The sequence below is a fragment of the Aethalodelphis obliquidens genome, unplaced genomic scaffold (assembly GCF_003676395.1).
Source record: "Aethalodelphis obliquidens isolate GAN/ISIS:26980383/991018 unplaced genomic scaffold, ASM367639v1 scaffold17, whole genome shotgun sequence".
Lineage (NCBI taxonomy): Eukaryota > Metazoa > Chordata > Mammalia > Artiodactyla > Delphinidae > Aethalodelphis > Aethalodelphis obliquidens.
The window spans coordinates 12,374,664-12,393,562 of NW_020837961.1; the positions used below are offsets into that span (position 1 = coordinate 12,374,664).

An 18,899-nucleotide genomic window follows, 5' to 3' on the forward strand; every position below is an offset into this window, starting at 1 on the left:
TAATTTACACAAGTTTCCATTACTAACCAGGTGTGGTTTACGTTTTTAAGATATCAGGTTTGCAAATCCCATTTTTGTGGGTTTTTTTTTTTTTTTTGCGGTATGCGGGCCTCTCCCGTTGTGGAGCACAGGCTCCGGACGCGCAGGCTCAGCGGCCATAGCTCACGGGCCCAGCCGCTCCGCAGCATGTGGGATCTTCCCGGACCGGGGCACGAACCCATGTACCCTGCATTGTCAGGCGGACTCTCAACCAGTGCGCCACCAGGGAAGCCCGCAAATCCCATTTTTAATCGCTGTTGCTGTTTATTATTTTGTTTGGTTTCTTTTTTTTTTTTTTTTTTTTTTTTTTTTTTCTTTTTGGTACGCGGGCCTCTCCCTGCCGTGGCCTCTCCCGCCGCGGAGCAGCAGGCTTCGGACGCGCAGGCCCAGCGGCCACGGCTCACGGGCCTAGCCGCTCCGCGGCATGCGGGATCCTCTGGGACCGGGGCACAAACCCGCATCCCCTGCATCGGCAGGCGGACTCTCAACCACTGCGCCACCAGGGAAGCCCTGTTTGGCTTCTTATTCAATTCAATTCAAATTTGGAAGGGTTGCTCCTTCCTCAAATTGCTTCATAGTTTTATTTTGGTAAATATAAAGAAAAAAAAAATTCCAACAAAGCCTTTCCTCCTATTTAATGAAGAAATTTGAAGATTGTAGCAAACATTTTCACTGAGCCCATTTCAAAACTAACAAGTAATTAACAGGATTTTGGCAGCTGTATTAGTCAGAGTTCTATGAAGAAACAGAAACGATAGGATATACATATAAGTATACAGGAAGAGATTTACTATGAGAGATTGACTCACTCAATTTTGGAGGCTGAGAAGTCCCTCTGCAAGCTGGAAGTCCAGGAAAGCCGGTGGTGTGGTTCCAGTCCAAGACCCAAGTCTGAAGGCCTAAGAACAGGTGAGAAAGAAAGAAAGGATGGACATCCTAGTTCAAGCAGACAGTGAATTGGCCTTTCTTCCACCATTTTGTTCGGTGCAGACCTTCAATGGATCGGATGATTGCCGAGGGCAATCTTCATTACTCAGTCTACCAATTCAAATGCTAATTTCTTCCAGAAAGACCCTCACAGACACACCCAGAAATAATGTTTTACCAGCTATCTGAGCATCTTTAGCCCAGTCAAACTGACACATAAGATTAACCATCACAGCAGCCCTACAAAAATATTTATTTTAATTTAAAAGGTGAATACTGGGACTTCCCTGGTGGTCCAATGGTTAAGACTCTTCGCTTCCACTGCAGGGGGCACAGATTCTATCCCTGGTCGGGAACTAAGATCCTGCATGCCACACAGCACGACCAAAGTAAACAACAACAAAAAAAAAGACAAAACAATATAAAAGGTAAATTCTATTCCCATAGGGACCCCTGAAGCGATAATTTATTTCCGACATCTTAGTCACCACATTTGAGTAGTCCTGCTGACAAAATTTTATTTTATGGTCTGTATTCTAGGAACTTTATCTTAACTACCATGTTGAATCATAAAAAGCATTTTAGTGGGAAGCAGCCGCATAGCACAGGGAGATCAGCTCGGTGCTTTGTGACCACCTGGAGGGGTGGGATAGGGAGGGTGGAAAGGAGGGAGACGCAAGAGGGAGGAGATATGGGAACATATGTATATGTATAACTGATTCACTTTGTTATAAAGCAGAAACTAGCACACCATTGTAAAGCAATTATACTCCAATAAAGTTGTAAAAAAAACATAGGAGTTTAAAATCCCTAATTCATTACAGGAAACTTGAAATCCATAAGAAGAGAATTTAGCTGGTGACAAGATCGGAAAATGTTTTTGAGGGAAAGTGCCTAGCATTATATTGCGTGTATATCTCAAGTTCAAATAGAATAGAATTGAACTGACATGGAGCAATGAGTGGGCAATAAAATGTAGATAGAACGAATGCAGTTAAGATGAAACCAAATAAGATCCATATTTTATCCCTCCCAAAAAAAAAAAAAGCATTTTAATACAAATTAGAAATGATAATGCCTTTCTATGACTAAGTATATATTTCTAAAGAAGAGGTGCCTTTAATCTCATTTACATTACTGAGAAACAAGAATTATATACTACTGTGGGAAATAATTCTTCTGGCAAAGAACTCAGAGAGAAAAATGTGACAACACGTAAACAAAATCTATCAAGTGTTGACTTTTGGACTCAGCTACTCCAAACTTGAGATGAATAAGAAATGAGCCTATGATTTCTAGACAGTTTCTGAATCTTGGCATTTTAAGAAGGGAAAATAAGGAATCTTTTAGTTCTAACTGAGAGAATCAGTACATTTGAGACAAAAATGTAGGAAAATGCTTGGATATGTTCCAGTTATCTATTACTGCATAACAAATCCACCCTCAGATTTAGTGGTTAGCCATTTTATTATATCTTATGATTTTGTAGGTCGGAAATTTCGGCCAGGCTTACGCAGTGATTCAATTTTATCATTTCTTTCTCATTTACTAGTTCGAATACTTTTATAAAGAGACACTTTCCTTCAATCATTATTTGATTACTTAGTAGAGACCTTTATAGAGAAAAGGCAGGATAAAAGCATGATTCTTTTCCCATACTTTTTAGTTTTCATGATAATTGTCTCCTTTCATTCTCTAAAGATAACCAGTATTTTTTAATATCAGAAAAAACTCATAGATTTAAACATATTTAATGGCTTTCAAATAATTGCAATTTTTATATCTTATTGAAGTTCAAATTGCACCATCTTTGGCCTGTAGTAGGAGCCTCTTCAAGTTGACTCTTGAATCCTTTCGACATGATGTTAGTGGTCTTTGATAATTTCCTTGCTTTTTGGTATATGAAGACATTCCAGGCTCATTCTGTACATTTCCTCTCCCAGACTGGAATCTGTCCCTTTTCCAAAAAGTCCTGGTTTCCTTTAGTGGTAAATGATATTTCAAGACCACAGTCTTGGAGGTAGGGATATGTATTAGCCTAATCAGTTCCTAGGCCTTTCCAATGAACACAAATAGGAAACCCACATACAATGGATTTATATATATATAGTGTGTATCAAACCTCATAAGTTCCTACAGATATTTTCAGTTCAAATAAAGGACCACTCTGCACTCTAGGATTTGCACTCTAACCTCTAACACATTTAGCTCCTTTCTTCTACTTGAAGATTCTGGTTCTCCAAGAAATAGGAAATGATAGAGTTATTCATTTGCTTTACCCAATAATATACACATAACAGTCTAATACTAATACACTTACTGCAATACAATTACTAAAAAGCTAAGAAAGTATTTTTTTCATATGTTCCTACCATTCTCTCCCCATTTTAAGAGGTATGCATTGACAGATCATACAGCCATTAAATACTATACTCTTTGCCTTTGAAACTTCATATTGTCTTTGTTCTATAAATAACCATGTAGTTAGTGCTTGATATCTGTCCTCACTTCATTGTCTCTATTGACAGTTTGGTTTTATGAAGCTCATTTTCTAATAGATTCTTCAGGAGTGCTCAAGAGAGCAATATCCACAGAGTTCTGGCATGACGTTGATAGCTTACCTGTGTCTTTATATTTGAAAGGCACTTTTGCTGAATATAAAATTCTTGGGTCACATTTTATTTCCATGAGCATCCTAAATACAATACTCCATTTTCTTCTGGCATGAAGACTTGCTGTTAAAAGTGTGTCTATAATATAATTTTCTTTCCCTTATAGGTCACTTGCTTGCTTCTGTCTAAATGTTCAAGGAATATTTAAAATTTTTCTTTAAAGTCTAAATTTTACTAGAATATGTCTTGGTGTTGGCCATCGGGTTGATATTCTTAGGTAAATGATGTACTCTTTCAATACATAGTTTCAAATCCTTGTAATTTTCAGGAAATGTTTTTTGAATTATAGCTTTGAGTTATTTCTTCCACACCTTTGCTTTGGTTTCCTTCTGTAGTGACTTCAATTATAATTATGTTGGATCTTCTTTGTTTATCTTCAATATTTATTATTTTCTCTTGAAATATCTTTGCCTTTATATTTTTAGTTTTAATTTTTTTAATCCTTTTCACCCTCTATTTCTCTTAAGGCATTATCTGTTATGTTGTTTATCTACGTGATACAACCAGTTTAATCTACCTTTCTAATTTTTTTTTTCTTTTACTTCTCTTCCTTTCTTGAGGTATGTCACCTCTTTCCTGAGATTTGTAAACTCTGGTTCATGTTGTTCTTCCATAGCATGTATCATTTTGAAGATACTCAGCTTATTTTAAAATTTATTTCTCGTTATCTGTATGCTTAGACATTTGGTCTAGTTATTAATATCTTTAACTCACTCAACAAGTATTTACTGAGTATGTACTATGTGCAAACAGTTATTGTAGCCTGAAGTTGAGCCACATTAGCCAATCAAGCTTATTGTTTTATGCAACTAAAATTTTGTAGTGGTTATGCAACAAAAAGTGGACTAGTACACCATATTTATAATTATTAAGTCCTAACTATCTTTAGTCTTAACAGAATACTTTTACACCATGAATTGTCCATTCTTGAAACCTTCATTTTTTTACCCTGTCAGCTGGATTTATGTCTTTAGGAACATTTTAAGGAAGATGTATTCCCAAGAAATAAAATTTGAAATTTTTTTCTTGCATAAATTAATAATATATATGAGATCTAGAATATTACTGAGTCCCAATCTTTTCCCTCAAATCTTTGTAGATATTGCATAATTACCTTCAGGCATTTAGTTTAACGAACAAGTTTTTGACTGATTTTTTTTGTCCCTTTGTAGGCTGTAGGGGGGTTTATGGTGGAAAAGAAAATGCTTGCAAGACGTTGTTTTTAATTCTTGAAATTAAAAAAGAATTCTTTAGGATATTTTTAGTAGATAGTCTCTTTTAATTGCTGCTGTCTTGAACCCAATGCACTCTTTCACTTGCAGACTAATGAAAACTCCTGAACATTTTCTATTATAGTTTTCGTTATTTATTCTGGACATTTTCTTTGATTATATTAATTAATCAAAGGTTGTTTCTCAGTCTTCTGACTCCTGTATTTATCATTTCTTTAAATCTTATTGATTTCATCTCTTTGTTTTTTTTCCCTATGCATTCTAGGAGAGAAGGTGGTTTTCAAATTTTTCTTCCATATCAATAATTAAATGTTTACAGTCACTTTTTTTAAATTGTTATGTTTACGGAGTTATAATTTATAAACAGTAAGATTAACTTCTTTTAAGTCTATATTTGAGTAAGATTTGACAAATTAGTCACCACCATAATCAGACCACTCTGCAAAAGAGCAGAGTGAGACAGGCAGAGGACCAAGGACTGAACTTTGGAGAATGACCATATTTAGGGTCAGAAGGAAGAAAAATCAGAGGACTGGTTTTCAGCCCCAACTCCTGCTATCATTCTAGAAGATTTCAGGTCCAAATAGAGAGTCCTTCCACTCTCTTGTGCCTGTTACGAGATACATTGTGTCTCCATCCCCCTCCCCCCACACCAAATTCATATGTTGAAATTCTAACCCCCAGTATCTCATAATGTGACTACACTTGGAGATAGGCTCTTTAAACCTATCTAAAGGTAATTAAGTTAAAGTATGGTCATTAAGTGGGCCCTAATCCAATAGGATGTGTCCTTCTTAAAAAAGGAAACTTGTACACAGACAAGTACAGACGGAAGACTATGTAAAGTTGGGGAGAAGACAGCCATCTATAAGCCAAAGTGAGAGGCTTAGAGCAGATCCTTCCCTCATGATCTTCAGAAGAAACCAACACTGCCAACACCTTGAAACTGGACTTCTAGCCTTCAGAGCTGTAAGGAAATAAACTTCTGCTGTGCAAGCAACCCTTTCTGTGGTACTTCGTTATGGCAGTCTGTGTTACTTTGTTATATACTCTCTTAATCTTTTGATCCATCATCAATCAAACTCCCAATCTTGGATCATCATTGTAATTCTCCCAGGTCAATGAATGCTGCAGAACCACCCCACACTTAGAACTGGGAGAGAATGCTTCCTAGACTGGACCTAGTGCTTTACAGGGCTCAATTTGGCTCTTTTTCAGCTACATCCAGTCCCAAAGGGCAAGGAATCTGTGAGGGAGATGTTCACTCAGAACCTGTGCCTTGATGTTTAAAAAATGCTTTTGATAGTAGTGTGTATACGTTAATCCCAAACTCCTAATTTACCCCTCCCCCTATCTTTCCGCTTTGGTAACCATAAGTGTGTTTTCTACATCTGTGGATCTGTTTCATATATAAGTTCTTTTGTATCATATCATTTTTTTTTTAGATTCCACATGTAAGTGATATCATATGATATTTGTCTTTCTCTGTCTGGCTTACTTTACTTAGTATGATAATCTCTAGGTCCATCCATGTTGCTGTAAATGGCATAATTTCATTCTTTTTTGTGGCTGAGTAATATTTCATTTTATATATATATATATATATATATATATATATATATACACATATACATATAAAGCTACATATAAATAGATAACCAACAAGGACCTACTGCATAGCACAGAAAACTATACTCCACATTTTGTAATAACCTATAAGGGAAAAGAATCTGAAAAAGAATATATATATATAAATACACACACACATACGTATAACTGAACCACTTTGCTGTACACCAGAAACTAATGCACATTATAAATCAACAATACTTCAATTAAAAATTTTAAAAAGTTTTAAAAAAACAAAAAATAAACATAAAAAAATAATTAAATAGCCATGACCATAGTCAGTGAGAATGAACCAAAAACTTCAGCAAAAGTCACACACCTAATGAATATTTTATTCCTTAAAATAAACATACAGGTTTGTTAAAATAATAAAGTCAGTTCCTGACGCAGGGGGGAATGCTTTTGAGTACCTGGCTCTCAAAATTCTCTGCTCATAAGGCTCCAAAATGGCTAACAGTGATTTTTTCCCCAGGTCTTTTCTGCTGAGGGCCAATAGTGCTTCTAGTATCTATATCCTTAGACCCAGCAAAAAGGCCCCTAGGTCAGAGAGGTGATGGAGCAGTGGGGTGGGAGTAGGTTTGCCAAATTTAATACAGGGTACTTCGTTAAATTTGAATTTCAGACAAACAACACATAACTGTTTAGTATGAATAAGTTCCAAGTATTGCATGGGACATAATTATACTAAAAAAGTATTCGTTGTTTATCTAAAATTCAAATTTAACACAGCATACATTTTTAAAAATATGCCAACCCTAGGCAGGGTCAGACTTGGACATTTGAGGTGGGTGTCCATATGCATGAACACAAGGCCTCCAATGGTATCAAACTAAGTGGGAGGAGGTGACACAGGGAAGGCAGGATACATGTGCCAACCAATGCTCTTTGAATCTCCCACATTCTTACACACAGGAATTCTAAATTCAGCCTTGCTTTCCAGGTCATTTTCAAAATAGGATGATAGAACGAACATATTATAATTTTACATTTTGTTAGCTCTTGTATTTATAATGTTTCAATATTTAGATATATGGTATGTGGGTCTCCATTTCCACTCTTGTCCCAGCTCTACAAAATGTCAAGGAGTTAGGACTGCTGCAGAAAATTGCCCTAAGAGGTCAACAGTATCATCAACCACAATTAAAAGATGGGGAAAGTGAGACTTAGAGATGTTATATACAATTTGCTCAAAGTCATTCAGCTAATGGAATCCATTTTCAATGCTAGATCTTTCTGAATATAAAGCAAATATTCCTATTTTTCTATTACACGTACAGCATGGTGACTACAGTTAATCATACTGTATTGCATATTTGAAAGTGGCTAAGGGAGTAGATCTTAAAGCAAATATTTTTCAACACCAAAAATACTTTACTATTTATAAGTTGATGTAACCTTTGATCACATAATTTAACATGCATGCATAAATCTAGGGCATTTCATGGGATATTAAAGATAGGTACAATGGAAATCCCAATTGTTCAGTCGTTGACCCTGAATTTTATGGGCCTATACATTTAATTTTATAAGCGTGCCCACATGTGATAAAATTGTGGGTTCGTGTTCTGCAATTCAAAACACTGATTTATAAACAGAGTGCTAATTTGAGTTTACAGTGACCAATGTATTTGTCAGAATAATGACTTGTAGTAATTCTTCTTCAAGGTAAATGCCAACCAGTGGATCAAATTACGACTCAGAAAATTGCCTGCTTAATGTTAGAACAAAGGGAGGAAATATTCTTAACGTAATATTTCCATTAAGATATCGGAATTAATTGTCATATTCCACTCTAGGAACAATCCAGCCAACAGTGCGGAGGCAGTTCATACGCTTTGAAGCTCAACATACCTGGGTTTTCCTCTTTACCAAATTAACTACTTAACATCTGCAGGCCTCAGTTTCCTTATTTTATAAAAACAGCCTTCTTGAGATTATACGTAAAGGCTTTAGAACAATGGTGTTATACTGTCGACATATTATGTAAATATTATAGATTATAATACATCATATATTATATTAAATATTATTATTAGGCTATATATTGTCATTGTGCTATTTATTATTGTTTTATTTAACAACTTTCTGTCTAACCTGAAGAAACAGGCCGCAAGCAAGCTCCCAGGGCAAAGAGGCGGGTATTGGCTACCATGACAACAGCGCGCGCCTAGACATTTTCCACTTACAAGTCGCTGAGGAAGAGAAAAGCCTAGGCTGCGTGTTGCGTCATCACTACGCGCTCATTAGGCTTCTCTGTTCCGCTTTAGAAGGTCCCGGCCCGGCTACCGTCGCTCCACGCCAGGAATTATTTTCGCTTTTCAACCTTTGTTACAGGGCACCGAGGCTGCAAGACCGTAAGTACCAAGGGAAGAGTGACACCGAGCGAGCGAGCGTTAAAAGAGGTGCCGCAGAACACTCCCCACTTCTGAACCTTCCCTGTGTTTTCTTGATCCTATCAGCTTCCTCTCAGCTGGGATCGCGCCGCGTCAACTTCCGGGCGGGTGCCCGCCAGCACGGCCTCCGCCGCTCCCCTCCTTTGGCCCCTTTGTGTCCCCGCAGTGTCGAGGCACGGGCCCTGGCACGTCCTTTTTCGAGGCAGGGAGCATCGTAGTGCAGGGAGCCTCTCACTGTGGGCGGGCGCGCCGCCCGCAGGGGGTTAGCGTGGGGAACGTGCCTGCGCGTGCTGGGGTAAGAGGAGGTTGCACGAGGGTCAGCGTGTGGTTCGAGGAAGGAGGGGCGGGGTGGGGGGGTGGGAAACGAAGGGGAGTGAAAAGAGCAATGGAAAATTTTAAAAGGATACCACTGTCCACCTGATTGTTGTGGCCTAACAATGAGGCGCTGCCATGATAGTCATCCTGAGCCACTGGCATGTTTGCGGGCTCTTAATTGCCTTCGGAATGAACTGCTGTGGCTTTGTATTTTATACTGATTTCATGGCCTCTTTTTTCTCTTTTTATTTTCTCCCTGCAGATAGTTCATTTAAAGCTCCCATCCCCACGAGGTGGTGGTTTCTACCAATATGAATCTTTTCAACCTGGACCGTTTTCGCTTTGAGAAAAGGAATAAGATTGAGGAAGCGCCCGAAGCAACCCCTCAACCCTCCCTGCCTGGCCCTTCTTCACCAATTTCTCTTAGTGCTGAAGAGGAGAATGCTGAAGGGGAAGTTAGCAGGGCAGGCACCCCTGATTCAGATATAACTGAAAAAACAGGTGAGTTACAGTGTTGCAAATTGATTCAGCATCAAGAGATAGAGAGGTTTTTTCGTTTGTTTGTTTTTTTGGGTTTTCTTTTTTGTTTTTTAAGAAGGCAGAAGAGCTTCTAATTTTTGTGCTTGGTGTCATACATACTGATGCATTGTCCTTCACCATGCCCTTTTACATACAGCTTTGGGACTGCCAAAGGCACCATGTACCTACAACTGATTATCCTTCCATAGTTGTTCCGCTTTTATGGGAGTTCTTAGATTATGGCCCAATGATGGAAGCTAAAATCAGAATTTAGGTCAGAGTGGTAGCTAAGGGAGGAAGAACTAGGTGAGTCAGTCCTACGATAGACTTTGAGGATGTTATTGCCAGACGTTTACATTCATTCCAGTATTTCTCCAAAAAATATTGATCATCTGCTCTGAGTTAGACTTTATTCAGGGTGCCTGAACACAGCCTCTATGAGCAAATGAAGAGCAGATGACGTACAAATTTTGCCAACCACCTGACTTCCTGGAGCTCTCCAAAGTGCAAATGAATAATTGGTATTCTTCATTGTGAATGAACCATTTTTAACCTCTTCAGTTAATTGTTACGGAACAGTAGGATTTGAGAAGGAGTCAGAAATTAGCATTCCCATCTTAATCTGTGTTCTTCGAACAGTTAGTGATTAAAATATATATGATCTTTTACCGTGTTTTAGGCATAGCGGTGAGTGCTTCACATCCTCTCATTTAATTTGTACAACAAGCTTATAAGATATTATTATCACATTTTGCAGAAATGAGCCCCAGGGAGGTTAAATTGTTAGCAAGTTCGTAGAACCAGAGCTCAAATCCAAGCAGTCTAATTCCAAGTTATATTTTAATGTTTAATTCAGTAATACCTTTTTTTAGTGCAAAACTCAGTATTTCACAAGCAGCTTTTAAATTTCAAAATTGGTAATATATGTCTTCATCTTTGATATCCCCATTTTGTTTGCTACTCTTCTACTTAAATATAGCAGTGAGGGCAGAGTCCCTACAAGTTATCATTAGAGGAATATTTTAAAATACTTTGGTGTAATTAGAAGTCAAATTTTGAAAGGCTTTGTTTATCTGAAGAGTTTTGAGCTTACCTGATTTCAAACCACTGGAGGATTTAAGCACTGGAGTGACATCCCTGTGTGCATTCTTTGAACAGATATTTGGTTTGCATAACGTGCTGTGGTTAATATCTAAACATCCAGGTACTTTAATATTTTAACAGTAAATATTTTAATCTGTTTCTTGTGTAGTTAGAGAGGGCAGGGAAGGCCAGGGTGTAGGCATGGGATTTTGAGTCCTTGGAAGCCTCTGCTTCTCGTTTTAGTTAAATGGGACATTGGACAAGTCACTTAGATTATCTGAGATCCACAATTTTTTCACCTCTAAAATAAAAGCACTCTATAAACTGGAATTCAATGAAATGTTTTAGTTATTTATCAATATTAGTAATGTGAAAATTGTAAATCCTTTTTCTAATCAGAAGGTGTTTTTCTGCTTTCCTCTTTTTTTCGTAAGGAGACTTCACTCCATCTTTCTTTATTGGGACTTTTCATACGTAAATTACTCTTAAAATTGAGATTGTCTTTAGAAATCGTATGGTCAGTCTTGATGACACTTGGAAATATGGAAGTCAGGTTTTTTTCAGGAATGGTGAGGGTTCATCCTACTAGGAATAGAGAGCTTTGCTTTTGGAAAAGATTATTTTAATTGATCCTGTGGATTTTTGAGAATCTTGAAAACTAAGGCAAAGTTGAGACTTTACATTGTAGATCCATGCAAGAATAGAAGGGCAAAATGATGAAAGAATCTTGTTTGGTAAAAACAATCAGCCTAGCAGTCATGAGTACTATGTATTGTTAAAGAGTAGAGTTTAAAGAGAGAGAAATCATTTAGGAAGCTCTCATAGTCCAAACTTAATGATGGCAGTACAGATAGAGAAGAACGAGGTATGAGAGATCACAGTAAGAAAGGGCAAGATTTTACAATTAGGTCGTTGTGTAGGAGTGAGATAAAAATGCATGTTAAGAATTTTAGTCTGAGTGATTGAGGGAAAAAAGGTAGTTCTGTACATTAGAATAGGTATGAAGTACCCACTGTAAGACGTTGGTCATGCCTTTAAAAATTCAAATGAGAATCAAAGGTCCTGCCCTCAATTTAGCAGTAGACCAAACGCAGCTTAACTTAGCATGGGGGAGGGAGATGCAGAATTGCGCATTGGGCCTGTGCGGAGGTCAAGACACTGAAGTTGGATTTAAGATCAGACTGGATATGGACATTGGGAAATTGTCAGTGGGATATGAATATTGACCTTACTTTCTTTATCATCAACTAGTAACTTATTCTGTTATTTTGTGGGATGATGCTATATTTGTTTATTTAAAATAGTTTTAGGGTCTAAGTCAGCTTATAGGACAGGAATTGTATATGGTTAAAAGTACCTGTAATCACTCTTTTTCAGTTAATCCTATTACTTTACATAATATGAGTTAAGATTTAATTTCCTACCCCTCTCCTTCAGTTACTGTGCCACAGATACACTGTTCCTTGAATATGCCAAACCCCATTCAGTCGTTCCTTCTTCCCATTTGCTCTTCCATCTGCCTCCAAGACGCTTTCTGTTGATATCTGCTTGTGACTCTGCTTTGTTCCATTAGGGCGTAGTGAAGTGTTACCCTTTTTTAGAAGGTCTTTTCTTGACCACTCTCTCTGAAGTAGCAACCACCCCCCTTCCCCCTTTAACTGTACTGTATTTTTCTATATACAATGCATTATGTATACGTGTCTCCCTTATTAGAATATAAGATCTGTAAGAGCAAAGACATTGTTCATCTATCCATCCCCATTGCTCAGAACAGTGACTGACTGGTGTATAGTAGGCCCTCAGTAAATATGTGTTGAAAGAAGGAGTTTTGGATGACGATTAGGTGGTATTAGTCCTTTGTACACATTTTAAAAATATTCCTCCTCCTCTTTATGGTCTTGAAACAGTGCTGTAGCCATCAGTCATTCTTTAGTCATGGATACTTGAAACTACTTTTGATATAGGCCAGGCTCCCTTAATCCAACCTTTAGATATGAGGGCATACACTTAACCTGTGGTCACCTCCCCCTGCCTAGATCTATTTTACTCTCACAGTGCCCAGAATTATCAATGGTTATTAATTACACTTTATTTCTCTTTATTTGACTTTTCTGGGAGCATAGCAGGTTTGGAGAGAATAAAGCAATGACAAATGAGTGTGAGAGGAGAGAACCTACTATGTTTTATTCGTAAAGAATAAAAAGTTGAGCTAAGCATAATCCTCAAGTTACCACAATGTGGTAACTCATAATAAGGGAAGATATTAAGCAGTGTAGAACCACAGTCTGATTCACAGTGATTAAATTATCCCTTCTTTCTGTAGAGGATCAGGAAAAGTCATAGAGAGATGACTTTGAGTGGACCCTAAGCAATGACTCGTTGCTTATTCAGTGAACTAGGGATGGAAATATATGTTGCCTTGGAGTGTAGTATGTAAATGGAATAGGTGAGGTTATCTAGGGAAGAGGAGGTGTAGGGCAGTATAGATGAAGCTGAAAAGATTTAGAAACAAAAACTGCTGGGTTGGGAGGGGCCTATATATGCTGTGCCAGGGAGGATGGACTTTATTTGGTACACAATATAGAGCATTTCAGTATGGGAAAAACATTAATGAAGTTGTTGCCATAATTGAAGCCTAAATGTAGGGAAATGACAGTGGGGATGACAAAGGAGGCAGTTTAGGGAAGTTTTATATGGTATTTATTTGATGGTATTTGATGATCAGTTAAATGTGGAAGATTTAAAGGTAACTCACAGGTTCCTTGCTTGGATAGCTGAATGATGGGCACTGTCAACTGAATTAGGCAGTAGGATTAGGAGGAAGACACCAAAGCATGTTGAATTTGAGTTACCTCTTATATTTCAGTAGCAAGGTCTAGTAGAGGGTTGGACATTGGAGTTTGGAGCTCAGAGAGTGGTGGGAACCTGAGAAATCAACTTTGGAGTCATCCTTGTGGTAGTTACCAAAAAATGTCCTAAGCAAGATATATGGTAAGAAGCATCAATATTTAATGATGGACAGAGGAAGGGAAACCAATGAAAGATATAAAGGATGACTAGAACAGTCATAGAAAATGATAATGCCCTGGAAGTTAAAGATAGGAGAGTTTCCAGGGTGGTGTATAGTGAACAGTATCAAATGTTGCAGAGAGGTCAAGTTGGATCTGATCAGAGACCACTTTCCTTGGAAATTAAAGTTCCTGTTGACCTTTAGCAGTTTCGGTAGAAAGCTGAAGGAGTGAAGACTACTCTTCCAAGACGGGAAAGAGAGAAACAGCTGGATGGGGAAGCAATGTCAAGAAAAGATGTTTGAGGAATGTTGAAAATTGAGCATCCAAGGGGAAGAAGCTAGGGGAGAGGAAAAGGATGAGGGAGGGGAGGTATCTGAAGACAGGCATCAAGGGGATGGGAGTGCACACACAGCTGGACTATTTAACTTGGAATAAAGACACATTTTATCCAGGCGAGGGGGAGTGAAAGAGAAAAATAGATGGGTTCATAGGTTATTATGGGGTTGGGTTGGAGGAAAGTTTCAGTATATGCTTGAAGAATTTCTTGATAAAATATATTCAGTCTTCTAAAGTGGTTGCTCTTTAGATGTGGTTGTCATGTAGAAAGTAACCATTGTTAATAAGTGAGAGAAAAAATTTTAATTATACCTGTTATCAGAAAAGATTTCCAGAGAGCAATGCTCTGCCACTTATGGATGGTATGATCTTGATTAAGACATTATCGTTTTTGGATTTCACTTCCTTTGTCTAGATGTTCTCTGAAGTCCTTGCAAGCAGTAAAATGGATAAGATCCTTTGAATGAAGCTGAATATACCATTTTAGCCTTATGATCTGTAACCATCAGGTATTCCTTAGTCCTTTTTAAGTGTGTGTGGCCAAGATGTGAATAATCATTATATCTTTGGATAGAAATTTTGGTTTCTTAATGTCTATTAGTGTTAGTTGAAAAGCAGTAATTGGTAAAAGGGTTAGTGCTCAGTTGTTCTAATAGAAAGTACAGTGAGTCTAAATGTCTTAAGTACATTTTAAATGTACATTTTTTGTTTGTGTTTTCCTTCTCTACCTTTTTACTTTCCATGCTTGGCTATTTTCTTCAAAATAAAATGTTATATAAAAAAATTAAATGATTACAACAGTATGTAATGAAGAGAGACTCTTCTGTAATCCTCGTAATACAAAATTCTTTTGTATTTTTTTCCTGCCTGTATATATTCTAGCTTTTTTTTTTAGATAAAATAGTATTATGTACATACATATTGTAATGCAACTCACTATTAACTAAAAAGTAGATTTTTTATACTCTCCATGTCAGTTCATATAAAATATGCTGTACTTCAATTTTTTTTAGTGACCACAGTGTATCTTATTATACACAGATGTATTATAATTCATGTAGTTTCCTGTTTATAGACATCGGTTGTTTTGGTTTATTTCTTCTTCTTTTTGTTGTTAAAAGAATGCTGTAGTGACCATCCTTTTGAATAGATATTTTTGCCTCTGTACAATCTGTGGAAGAATTCTGGGAAATGGAATTGTCAAATTAGAGGGAATATGAGTAATATTTTAGAAATTGCCAAATCACCCTACACAGAAGTTTTACCAATTTGCACCACACTACAGCTTGGTTTTCAGTTGTCTGCTTTTTCATACCAGGCTAAAATATTGCAAACATTTTTAATTTTTAAAGGGCTAATAAGCAATTAAATTGCATTATTTTTATTCTTTATTTTTAAGGTTAAGTATGTTTTCATAAATGTTATTAGCAATTTGAACTTTTTCTGTGTTCCTTTTTCTCATTTTCTAATAAATGATTTATAAGTTTTTTAATTTTATTCTTTTAATTCTGTTTGTTGTTTGTGACAGAGAAGTTTTACATTTTTATATGGTCAGTTTGTTCATCTTTTTCAAGGCTTACAGGTTTTAGGTCCTGATCTGACCTGGTAAAAGATTTGGTAAAAGAAAGCCATTCCCTACCACCACATTATAAATATATTCATCCATATTTTCTTCTATCACATCTGTGTTAATTTTCTTCTTAATTGTAGTAAAATGTACATACGTAAAATATGCAATAACTAGTTTTAAGTGTACAGGTCAAAGAGGGTTAAGTACATTCACATTGTTGTACACCCAATCTTTGGAACTCTTTTCATCTTAAACAATTAACAATTCATCTTAAACAAAACTGAAACTCTTTACCCCTTAAACAATTCCTTCTTACCCCCAGCAATCACCCTTATATCTTCTGTCTCTATGTACTTGACTACTCTAGGTACATTATAAAAGTGGAATCATACAGGATTTGTCTTTTGTTACTGCCTTAATTTCATTTTCCCTAATGTCTTCAAGATTCATCCACATTGTAACATGTATCAGAATTTCCTCACTTTTTAAGGCTGAAGAATATTTCATTGTATATATACCTACATTTTATTATTCATTTGTGGATGACACTTGGGTTGCTTTCACTTTGGGGCTATTGTGAATAATGCTGCTGTGAAAATGAGTATACAAATATCTCTTCCAGACCCCGCTTTCAGTTCTTTTGGGTATACATCCAGAAATGGAATTGCTAGATCATACAGGAAACCACCATATATTTTCCACAGTAGCTGCACCATTTTACATTCCCACTAACAGTGCACAAGGGGTCCAGTTTCTCTCCATATCCTTGCCAACACTTGTTATTTTCTGTTTTTTTGTTTTGTTTTTTGGGGGGTTTTTTGTAGCCAAACTGATGGATATGAGTTGTTTTTTTTAATTTTTTTAAACCTTAACTTTCATCTGGAGTTTGTTATAAGGGCTAAAGAAAAGGTGATACCGTTTTCTCCTTTGTTCATTATTTATCATTTACTAGTCACTTATCCCAGAACCATTTATTGACGAATCCTTTTTCTTATATTTGAAATGTCATCATTATAGGCATACCTCAGAGATACTGCGGGTTTGGTTCCAGACCACCACGATAAAGTATCACAGTAAAGCAAGTCACATGAATTTTTTGGTTTCCCAGTGCATATAAAAGTTATATTTATACTATACTATAGTCTTTTAAGTGTGCAGTAGCATTGTCTTAAACAATGTACGTACCTTCATTAAGAAGCACTTCATTGCTAAAAATTTTTAACCATCATCTGAGCCTTTGGTGAGTTGTAATGTCTTTGCTGGGGGAGGGTCTTGCCTCAATGTTAAGGGCTGCTGACTGCTCAGGGTGGTGGTTGCTGAGGCCTGGGGTGGCCATGGCAGCTTCTTAAAATAGGACCACAGTGACGTTTGCCGCATCAGTTGATTCTTTCACAAATGATTTCTCTATAGCGTGCAGTGCTGTTTGATAACATTTTACCTACAGCAGAACTTCTTTCAAAACTGGAGTCAATCCTTCCAAACCCTGTCACTGCTTTATCAACTAAGTTTATGTAGTATTCTAAATACTTTGTTGTTATGTCAACAGTCTTCACAGCATCTTCACCAGGAGTAGATTTCATCTCAAGAAACTCCTTCCTTTGTTCATCCATAAGAAGCAACTTCTCCATTAAAGTTCTATCATGAGATTGCAGCAATTCAGTCACATCTTCAGGGGCCACTTCTCCTGAATTTTTCTTTCTTTCTTTCTTTCTTTTTTTTGGGGGGGGCTGCTCTGCATGCAGTATTGGGATATTATTTCCCCAACCAGGGATCAAACCCGAGCCCCCTGCAGTAGAAGCTCAGTCTTAACCCCTGGACTGCCAGGGAAGTCCCAAGGCACCACTTCTAATTCTAGTTCTCTGTTGTTTCTACCATATCTGCAGTTCATTCTTCCACTGAAGTCATCCATGAAGGTTGGAATCAACTTCTTCCAGCCTCCTGTTATGTTGATATTTTGACCTCTTCTCATGAATCACAACTGTTCTTAATGGCATCTAGAATGGTGACTCCTTTCCAAAAGGTTTTCAATTGACTTTGCCCAGATCCATCACAGGAATTGCTATTGATGGCAGCTGTAGCCTTTTGGAAAATATTTCTTAAATAATAGGACTTTTAAGTCAAAAGTCCTTGATCCATGGGCTGCAGAATGGATATTGTGTTAGCAGGCATGAAAACATTAATCTCATTGTACATCTCTATCAGAGCTCTTAAGTGACCGGGTGCATTGTCAATGAGCAGTCATATTTTGAAAGGAATCTTTTTCCGAGCAGTAGGTCTCAACAGTGGGTTTAATATATTCAGTATTTGGTGTTATAAACAGATGTACTGTCATCCAGACTTTTTTCCATTTATAGAGCACAGGCAGAGTAGATTTAGCATAATTCTTAAGGGCCCTAGGATTTTCAGAATGGTAAATTAGCATTGGCTTCAACTTAAAGTTACCAGCTGCATTAGCCCTTAACAGGAGAGTCAACTTGTCCTTTAAGCCAGGCATTGACTTCTCCTCTCTAGCTATGGAAGTCCTGGATGGCATCTTCTTCCATTAGAAGGCTGTTTGGCTTACATTGAAAACCTCTTCTTTAGTGTAGCCACCTTCATTAATTATCTTAGATCTTCTGGGTATCTTGCTGCAGCCTCTACATCAACACTTGCTGCTTCATCATGCACTTTTATGTTATGGAGACAGCTTCTTCAACCTTATGAACCAACCTCTGCTAGCTTCAAACTTTTTTTCTGCAGCTTCCTCACCTCTCTCAGCCTTCATAGAATGGAAAAGTTGGGGCCTTGCTCTGGATTAGGCTTTGACTTAAGGGAATGCTGTGGCTGGTTTAATCTTTTATCCAGGCCACTAAAACTTTCTCCATATAATAAGCAAAAGGCTGTTTGGCTTCTTATTTGTGTGTTCACTGGAGTAGCACTTTTAATTTCCTTCAACAACTTTTCCTTTGCATTCACAACTTGGCTAACTGGTGCAAGAGGCCTAGCTTTTGGCCTGTCTTGGCTTTCGACATGCCTTCTTACTAACCTTAATCATTTCTAGCTTTTGAAAGAGAGGAATGTGCAACTTTTCCTTTCACTTGAATACTTAGAGACCATTGGAGGGTTATTAATTGGCCTAATTTATTGTTGTTTCTTAAGGAATACGGATGCTGGGGACTTCCCTGGTGGTCCAG

At 37.3% G+C, this 18,899-nt stretch overlaps 1 protein-coding gene and 1 long non-coding RNA gene across 7 annotated transcripts in view; one reads left to right on the forward strand and one right to left on the reverse strand.

Moving 5' to 3' along the window:
* LOC113625962 (uncharacterized) overlaps positions 1-8,797 on the reverse strand; it is a 199,709-nt gene extending 190,912 nt beyond the window's left edge. For both annotated transcript variants that reach the window (XR_003434971.1, XR_003434970.1), the window contains exons 1-2: positions 8,686-8,797; positions 849-938 (exon numbers count right to left, since the gene is read on the reverse strand). This is a non-coding gene — a long non-coding RNA (uncharacterized LOC113625962). The remainder of the gene's footprint in view (positions 1-848; positions 939-8,685) is intronic.
* SMARCAD1 (SNF2 related chromatin remodeling ATPase with DExD box 1) overlaps positions 8,731-18,899 on the forward strand; it is a 70,328-nt gene continuing 60,159 nt past the window's right edge. For 2 of the 5 annotated variants that reach the window (XM_027116927.1, XM_027116929.1), the window contains exons 1-2: positions 8,731-8,853; positions 9,470-9,708. In XM_027116927.1, coding sequence (XP_026972728.1) covers positions 9,519-9,708 — 190 coding nt within the window. In that variant the 5' untranslated portion in view covers positions 8,731-8,853; positions 9,470-9,518. Of the gene's footprint in view, positions 8,854-8,967; positions 9,188-9,469; positions 9,709-18,899 lie in introns of those variants that run through there. The other 3 variants (XM_027116928.1, XR_003434969.1, XM_027116926.1) reach the window with 3 other exon arrangements.